The sequence below is a fragment of the Sus scrofa genome, chromosome 1 (genome assembly GCF_054392235.1).
Source record: "Sus scrofa isolate SSC_HxYL_T2T_F1_AM1 chromosome 1, Sscrofa_HxYL_maternal_Yorkshire_Landrace_v2.0, whole genome shotgun sequence".
NCBI lineage: Eukaryota > Metazoa > Chordata > Mammalia > Artiodactyla > Suidae > Sus > Sus scrofa.
In genome coordinates, this window is record NC_139383.1 from 129,943,598 (window position 1) to 129,952,493 (window position 8,896).

The 8,896-nt window shown below is 41.2% G+C and overlaps 1 protein-coding gene across 2 annotated transcripts in view; it reads left to right on the forward strand.

Moving 5' to 3' along the window:
• The window catches only part of CYP19A1 (cytochrome P450 family 19 subfamily A member 1), a 31,573-nt gene extending 24,600 nt beyond the window's left edge, over nt 1–6,973 (forward strand). Inside the window, exons 7-10 of one of the 2 annotated variants that reach the window (NM_214429.2) lie at nt 1,005–1,119; nt 1,726–1,888; nt 4,512–4,753; nt 5,775–6,973. In NM_214429.2, the coding sequence (NP_999594.1) occupies nt 1,005–1,119; nt 1,726–1,888; nt 4,512–4,753; nt 5,775–6,023 (769 nt within the window). In that variant the 3' untranslated portion in view covers nt 6,024–6,973. The remainder of the gene's footprint in view (nt 1–1,004; nt 1,120–1,725; nt 1,889–4,511; nt 4,754–5,774) is intronic. The other variant, XM_085010935.1, reaches the window with a different exon arrangement.
• Nucleotides 6,974–8,896: the final 1,923 nt, after the last annotated feature.

Below are 8,896 nucleotides of genomic sequence, written 5' to 3' on the forward strand. Positions count from 1 at the left end.
AATGGTTTCACTTTGGTTTCTTTAAAATTAGCTCAGCAGCATTCCCTCTCAATGTAACATTTTCCAATGATTACTAAACCAGTTTATATCTTCTATGTCCCAGAGCTGTAAAGACCTAGAGAATTCTTTTAATCCCCCCCATGTGCCTGCAATAATGCCAATACTTTTTTTTTTAATTGAAGCATAATGGACATGTAACATTAGTTTCAGATGCATAGCATAAAAATTTGATATCTGAATATATTGAGAAATGATCATCACAGTAAATCTAGCTAACAACGATCAACATACTTAGTTAGAAAATCTGTTCCTAGTGATAAGAACTTATCAAATCTATGCTCTTAGCAACTTTTAAATACACAATACAGTATTCACTGTAGTCACCAGGCTGTACATTACATCCCCATGGCCTACTGATCCTATAACTGGAAGGAAGCTTGTACATTTTGACCTCCTTCACTCATTTCACATCTACTAGGACCCCTCAATGCTCAGAAACTACAAAGCATGAGCAAACTATCAGGAAAAGTATTTCCTGTGTAGAAGAGGAACCCAAACTCAATAGTCTTCAGGGCGAGGCAAACAGAAGTGGGCAGAGTGGATGTAAGACAAAAGGCAAGAGCGGGGCTGATGGCACACCAAAGAGGGAGTACACCCACTAAAGGCATTCACCGGCTCTGGTTTTTGATGTTTAATTTAAACACCCTGCTGGCCCAGTCAAATTTCAGAAAACCTGATCAGATTTAGCCTTTTGGTACCAGTTTTTAATCCCTAACTTGAGGTTATAGCCTTGATTTTACTACTAGTACCTAGACATCTTAGCTAACTCTGTATAACTGTATATACATATATATATAATTTAAGGATATTTGTGAAGAATTAAGTATAAATTCAGTTATGAGCACTAATAGCATCAACTAAAGCAGATCATTTTATGTCAACAATTGGCAGAGTAATCCATTTATCTGTGTACAGATAGATTATATTTTCACTGCCTTTTGCAGAAAGGATTTGAAAGAGGACATGGAAATTCTGATAGAAAAAAAAAGACGCAGGATTTTCACAGCAGAAAAACTGGAAGACTGCATGGATTTCGCCACTGAGTTGATTTTGGCTGAGGTATGGATCTGGACTATCCATAATTCCCACACAACACAGTGTATGATTGTTTACAGGTGTCTAAAAATTCACTCCTGTTATCTGTTGCATGTTTCTGCTTAATAAAGCATCTGCTCTAGTATTTCTATAATACCCAATGCAACTGCCACTATTAGATATTCTGTTAGGACTGACCGTTAAAACTAAAATTTCAAGGTGTCGGCACAATACAAAATATGAAGACCAGGAAGTCCAAAGACACTAAACATATAGATACTTGGTTAAATTGTTCAGCTTTGGGAGTTCTTCTGTGGCTCAGAAGGTTAAGGATGCTGCATTGTCACTGCTGTGGTTCCAGCAGCTGCTGCGACTCCTGCCACTGCTGTGGCACAGGTTCAACCCCTGGCACAGGAACTTCCACATGTTGTAGGCATGGCCCACTAAAAAAAATTTTTTCAGCTTTGAGCTGAAGATTGTTACAAAAAAGTCCATTGACAATCCCAAGGATACATAATCTCTACAATTTCATTTTGCTGACCTTGTTGATCCTTGAGTGACACCTTCCCCCTTGTTCTGAAACATTCATTCACTTTTCCAATGTTTCCCCGCCTCCTTTCCATTGCTCAGAAACGTGGTGAACTGACAAAAGAGAATGTGAACCAGTGCATACTGGAAATGCTAATTGCAGCACCAGACACCATGTCTGTCACTGTGTTCTTCATGCTGTTTCTCATTGCAAAGCACCCCCAGGTTGAAGAGGAACTAATGAAGGAAATCCAGACTGTTGTTGGTAAGAATGTATCAAACAAATAATAGAGTTTAGAAAACAACTCCTTCTGAATATCAGCTTCAGTGTCCTAAGAATCCTATGTCAAAATCTTCATTACAATCCACCTAAAGAACAATAAAACAAGTCACTTGGTCACAATGTCATTAGGCCAGACAGGTTAAAAAGGTAGTACTTCCCGGGTTTTTCTAAGATAAACAGTATATGTTTATTGGGAAAAATTCAAAGAATAAAGAGATGTGTAAAGCAGAAAGTCATACCCCTGATCCATCACACTCTCTACCCCAGCCTCATCCCATTCCCCAGGGGGAATCACCATTAATATTTTGCTGTGTGTTCTTCAAAGCCTTTTTTATGGCCATATAAACATGTATATATGGTTTTATTTGTATGTGTTTTAAAAACATGGAAACTTTCACAAGATTTTCCTACTTGATCAGTGACAAAAGGTTTTGAGGGTCCACCCAGGGAAATGTTTATCCTTTTCTGCAGGGTTTCTGAATTTCAAGCCACCCATTCTAAGTGAACTTCCAGCTGGCAGCAGAGGGAGGGAAAGAGGGTGAGAGCAAAGGCAGGGGAGCAGGGTTTCCCTCTCCCACCATCCAGTCCAGGGGTGCTAGCCCCATCCTCCCCCCCACCTCCCTGGCAGGGGAGCCCCCAGGCCCTGCTCAGCTCTTCCCAGCTCCTCCTCTTCCCTGCTCTGCCTCTGCTTCAGCATCATTCTGCCCTCTGCTTCTGAGATCTCCACTCTTCCAGGGCCACACTGCCACATTCCAAAGTCAGAACTGCCTCCTGGGAGTAAACAGAATGCCTTATTTGCAATGTGCTTCACATAAGTCATCTTTTTAGGGTCACATTTCAGACACCTGTGAAGAGACATCAGAAATGATATAGACTTTTATTTCTGGACTTTCAGACTCCTTGTGAAACAACCTATTTTGCTGTAGAAAGGCACCATCTTTTTAAAACAATTTGAGTGCTTCTTAAAATAGTTGAAAATAAGGGGAAACTTCATTTAAGGCTTAAATATGTGAAAGAAGGGGTCTGCAGATGACTTGATGTAGGAAGGAAACTGCCTGGGAAAATAGATAGCGAGGCGCCAGAAGAACACTCAAGTTTAAAATTGCACAGTGATTTCAAACTGTCCATTTCAAGTTATGGGTTCTGTGCCAGGTACAGGGACATGGCAGTGCACAAGCCAGTGCCATCCCTGCAATCCTGGTGCTTTCAGTCTTGTGAGGAAAAGAGAACTCAACATACACGCTCACTGGGGTGAAAAAGAGAGTCAAAGAACGACGACCACTAGACAGGTGTACCTCTGCCCTCCAGATCCACATGCCTGGTAATTCCTTCCTGGGGAATGCCTTTGGTTACCTTTTCTGTCACCCTCCCCCCACCTCCCCACCCCAGATAAACATACCCACTAGACTCTTAAGTGCACAGAGAGCAGTATGTAAGGGGCTGGGTTGTAAGAGTTGTGGCCAAGTGGGACTCTCCTGAAGAGCATAGTTGTACAGGACACAGAGCTGTCTCAGGACCCTGGGCTGGTTTGGATTCTGCAAAGGGGTTGCCCATTTGAGGATGCCCTGAAGCTTTGTCAATTCTGAGAGTAATCCAAGCCTCTGACCAGTATCCCTGGGAGTGTCTGTCAATCCCCAGCTCACTCTAAACTGATCTGAGGTACCTGTTTTGTTGTGGTGGAGAGAGGGGTTCTTGCCATTCCACCACATCAGGCTGTTCTTGATGAGATGGGGAGGAGGGACCATCAGTGATAGTTTCTTTCTTCTTGGTTTTGTTTGTTTGTTTGTTTGTTTTTGTTTTTTATTTTTTTGGTTTTTTTTTTTTTTTTTTTTTTAGGGCATCACTTGTGGCATATGGATGTTCCCAGGCTGGGAGTCGAATCAGAGCATTAGCCACTGGCCACAGCTACAGCAACTCAGGAACCAAGCTGCTCCACAGCTCACAACAACACCAGATCTTTAACCCACTGAGCAAGGCCAGGGATCAAACCTGGGTCCTCATGGATACTAGTCAGATTCATTTCCACTGAGACATGAGGGGAACTCCCATCAGGGATATTTTCTGACAGATGACTACACAGGCTACCAGAAGAGAAGGATTCTTTGAACTTGGTTAAACTCACCATCTCACCCTGACTAAAGAAGGAATGAATGTCTTCTAGAATGTAGAGCAGGGGACAAAGCTCAAGCAGCACAGAGGCCAGGCAGATCAATGTGTGAAGCAGACTGGGTAGGTCTACTTGCTGCTGCAGAGAAGATATCCCTCTAAAGGGCTCATCAGCCACTCAACTTCTGCCCACTGTTGCCACATGGGGGTGTGGGTCCAGTGTTACCTGGTTTCTTGGATTTTTCTAGAAATCCCAACATTTTTAGGATATCCCCCCAGATGTTAAGATAATTACCTTCAAATCTGAATATTTATAAGACACTCTGTGCACTGAACATAGCATATTTGGCCCAGGTTACTGGTTAACATGAGAATTATACAAATAAGTTTTTTCAAACCAAGACTGAACTAACCTTTAACTGTACTGATCTGAAACTAGGACTTTTATGCCCATCACATATAGAAAATAACATGCCCTCCTTTTCATCTGCTCTGACAGGTGAAAGAGACATAAGGAATGATGACATGCAAAAACTCGAAGTGGTGGAAAACTTTATTTATGAGAGCATGAGGTACCAGCCTGTCGTGGACCTCGTCATGCGAAAAGCCTTAGAGGATGATGTCATCGATGGCTACCCGGTGAAAAAGGGAACCAACATTATCCTGAATATTGGAAGAATGCATAGACTCGAGTTTTTCCCCAAGCCCAATGAATTTACTCTTGAGAACTTTGCCAAGAATGTAAGAGCCCTTCCTTAAAACCATGTGCCACTCTTGAAAATGTCAACTGTTAGATCCTTTCTGTTTCTGTGTCTGCCCCATGCACATTTCATTCTGTTTACTCCTTCCCTTCCCACCTCACCAGGAGAACACAGGTCCCCTAGACTGGAACGTGGCCACCATGGCTGTCCTCAAGCCAAGGAGGCTGGATCCCCAGCTCTGGGAAATGTCCTCATGGAGACCACACAATAGGTCAAAATGTGAAAAATCCAGGCCCTTAATTTGTCTAAAATGAGGCAAATTTTGTTTAACCAACCAACCAACCAACCCCCTTTTTCCATTTCAACTTAGGAGTCTGTCACATGCAGATTCACTTGCAGCATCATCTAGGCCAAGGAAATCCACTTCTGCTTCAGACAGAAATCAAATGAGGCAAAAAGCTTTGGTTGTTGACGTCTGCCTTTGGTTCCCCAAGTGGCCCCACAAGCACTGAGCCTCAGTCTAACAGGACTCGGTTACTGGAAGAGGCTCAGCTTATTCTTTTTCTTAACTGAACTGTACTGGAGATTGTCTCCATTATGTCAAATTTTAAGCAATGATCTTTTTCACCTGAGTATCTAGATAGTCCCTTCTGCGCCCATTTTTTGAGTTGCATATGGGGAAGAGACGTGATCTTAATTAAATCAGTTCTCTCATTCTGTTTCTATATAAGCAACCCATGCCATGAGGGCAATTAGCCGAAAAATAAAAAAAAAAAAAAGAAGAAGAAGAAGAAGAAGAAAAAGCCATGGCCATCCCACACAGAGCCAGCTGAGTATTTTACATGAAAAACAAAACTGGGGACTTTTTGAGGTTCTGTCTATATCACAAAGGGTGAATCACACTGGATGGAGAAAGAGACTTACCTGAGTTAACAGCCATGCTTCTTCATGAAGGAGCAATATGGCCAAGTTGTTGAAACCAACCATTCCATCTGACACTGTTTTCAGGGTGAATCAAACAGCCTTTACTACTATGGCTAATTGTCTGACTATTTTCCTAGGTTCCTTACAGGTACTTCCAGCCATTTGGCTTTGGGCCCCGGGCCTGTGCGGGAAAGTATATCGCCATGGTCATGATGAAGGTCACTCTGGTCATACTTCTGAGACGCTTCCAAGTGCAGACACCGCAAGACCGGTGTGTTGAAAAGATGCAGAAGAAAAATGATTTATCCTTGCACCCGGATGAGACCAGCGGCCTGCTGGAAATGATTTTCATCCCAAGAAATTCAGACAAGTGTTTCACTAAATAAAATTGGTCAGTCCCTGCCCTGGACCAGTTCTCAACAGTATTCCACATGGAAACCACCCATCTTTGCTAGCTAATCCTCCTCACATGAACATTCTGTGGCCTATTGTGTTTTATCAGCTTACCTCCTCTGTGTTATCAGCATACCAGATGCACTGTTCTCCTAAGCATATTCAAGCCAGAAACCAGACTGCAAAGAACATATGGAGGCCAAGAGTTTGTGCAAGAAACTATAGCCTTAAAGGACCATTTCCACAAAACAGGTTTTGGAAAAATGGAGACATCAACAAACTCATTCTCATCTCTTCTCTGTTCTACTGTGAGAAGGGAACCTTTTAATGTCTGGGGCAGAGGCACTCAAGTTGATTAGAAAGGTCCAGCTAACATCTGGATACCTATGGCCAAACATACATGGTAATTTGATTTGGGGTTTGGTGGGATTTGGGGACTACAACATCCGAAGCCTTGAAGAAATGCTTACAAATTCAGCATGTGACTTTTTCTATAAATTATATTCAATTAACACTTATTTATTCACATGTGATTTATCTGCAGCAAAAGTTAAATCAGAGAATAGACTTGTGGCTGCCTCAGGGGAGAGGAAGGGAGTGGGAGGAATCGGGAGCTTGGGGTTAATGGATGCAATCTATTGCTCTTGGAATGGATTTACAATGAGATCATGCTGTGTAGCATTGAGAACTATGTCTAGATACTTACATCGCAACACAACAGTGGGAGGAAAAAGTATGTATACATGTATGTGTAACTTGGTCCCCATGCTGTACAACGGAAATAAATTAATTAATTAATTAAAAAAAAAGTTACATCAAAGAGCATCCTTTCCCAATGTCTCAATTTATGCCTCAACCAGACCATATCTCTGCTATGGGGGGAAAAAAATCACAAAATGTGTTTCAAATTTAAATAAAATTCTTTTTTTATGTTGCATTGTTATTCTGCCCCAGGAGTACATTAAACCAAGAGAATTCCTTAGTTTAAAAGCATCTATGAACTCTTACCACAGCTCCAATGATTTGGAGGAGGAGAATATCTGAATCGTTGTCTAATTCTACAACCCACTGGGCTCAAAACTCTAAGGAGTGCTCCTCATACACCATTATCCTTCTCCTTCAACACACGCCCTTCACTTTCCATGACCCCAAGAACAACAGATCAGCAGAGAACATGGCCAGGGTGGACCCCTGAAATCACTTTTTATCCTAACTCAGATTTAGATTTAATAGTTACCTTCGAGATTTAATAATTTTATAGTTTATTGAATCACTATATGTAATCTTGGATAAAATGTACACCTTAGAGTTAGATCTAGAGAGGGAATTGAAGAGATGACTAAACATTCCAAATCTACTTTTCTTTTGTTATATCTACTGACGGCCACTTAAAGAGTGAAAAATTAAACTCACTTACAAACATGTAAACGTTTGCCATTGAGTCAAGCTGAATATTCTTTTCATCCTGCCATTTGGCAATCAGGCAACACTGAGTGTAAAATGAGAGTGTTATCTCCTGAGAGTGGAAGCTCTTTTCTTTCCTTTGGAACCTATGCCCATCCCTCATTCTTACTGTCAATATCAACACTCAGTCAACACTCTTCAGGGATATTCTAACTGATCCAGACACCAAGTAAAAGGTAAGCAGGTATCCTAAGAATTCAGGATGGGCGTTAGTAAAGAAGGAAATAGTCGTACTTTCTGTACACCTGAAACTAATAAAATATTGTAAATCAGTACTACTCCAATTTTTACAAAGTAGGAATTACTTGAACTTGGAATTAGATGGATCATCAATATGACCTAAACATATGAGGAAATAAGCCTGTGTACCTGGGTATGTCTTTAGTCAAGTTTAGATAAACATCCAAATAATCCAGCTCCCCAGAAGAAAGGCCAGGATTTTAGACTTAATGTATCCACATTAATTCTCTCTATAATTATAAACACCGTTTCCCTTGTCTTGGATGGAGCTGTACAGTAGAAGAAAATAGATTTTTAATCAGTGTACTTCACCCATCCAATTCTCTTGACATCTACCGTGTTTAATTATTTAATGTGTACATATGCAGCCAAGACCATCATCTATACAGTCAAAATGAAATGGAAGTGGATACAGTTGTATATAGACAATACAGATACAAAAAATATGCTGGCAGAAAACTGGGGGAGAGGAGGAGGGAGGAACAAGAGGGGGATGGGAAGAGGGGAAGTGCTGGTTGGCATGAACTAAGAAACTCTCCCAGAAATAGATTATCCAGGTGATTATTCAACTTGAAACCTTGTTTGGCCTGTACTGACAAACCTCACATTTTGTACAGGCTTGGCCAAAGGAGTTTTGGATATCACTGACTTCTCAGTGGGCTGATGAACATGTATTTGAAAATCCTGTTTTCTCTTCAGATTTTGCTTCATTGTTAAGTACTTAACTGTCACTCTGAATGTGCCATGAATTCTGTTTTCACCAGCTCTCAAAGAACAAGGATGTATAAATTGTAAGTGAAATTCATGCATATAAGGGCTCTATTCTTTTCAAGTTGTGAAGACAATTGTAGTTTCCTATCTTTGGATATTCCAGACACCCACTTCTGACTTCATTGACATTTTACTGATCCCTCCCCCAAGCGGAAAACCATCTCATTCAGAAGAGCCCCCATATTGGGAAATTCCAGCTGGAAATTGTTAATTTCTCTAAGAAGCACCCCTGACCTCATGGTGCTAATATTCCACACAAGTATGTGGAATTGGCCAACTGGAAAGAAGGCTGGCTAGGCTCACCTCAATCTCCTGTATTACTGGGTCTCTGGGACTGAATCTTTCACCTGTACTTACAGAAAGACTTGCTAAATTAAACTCTGTCAAACTG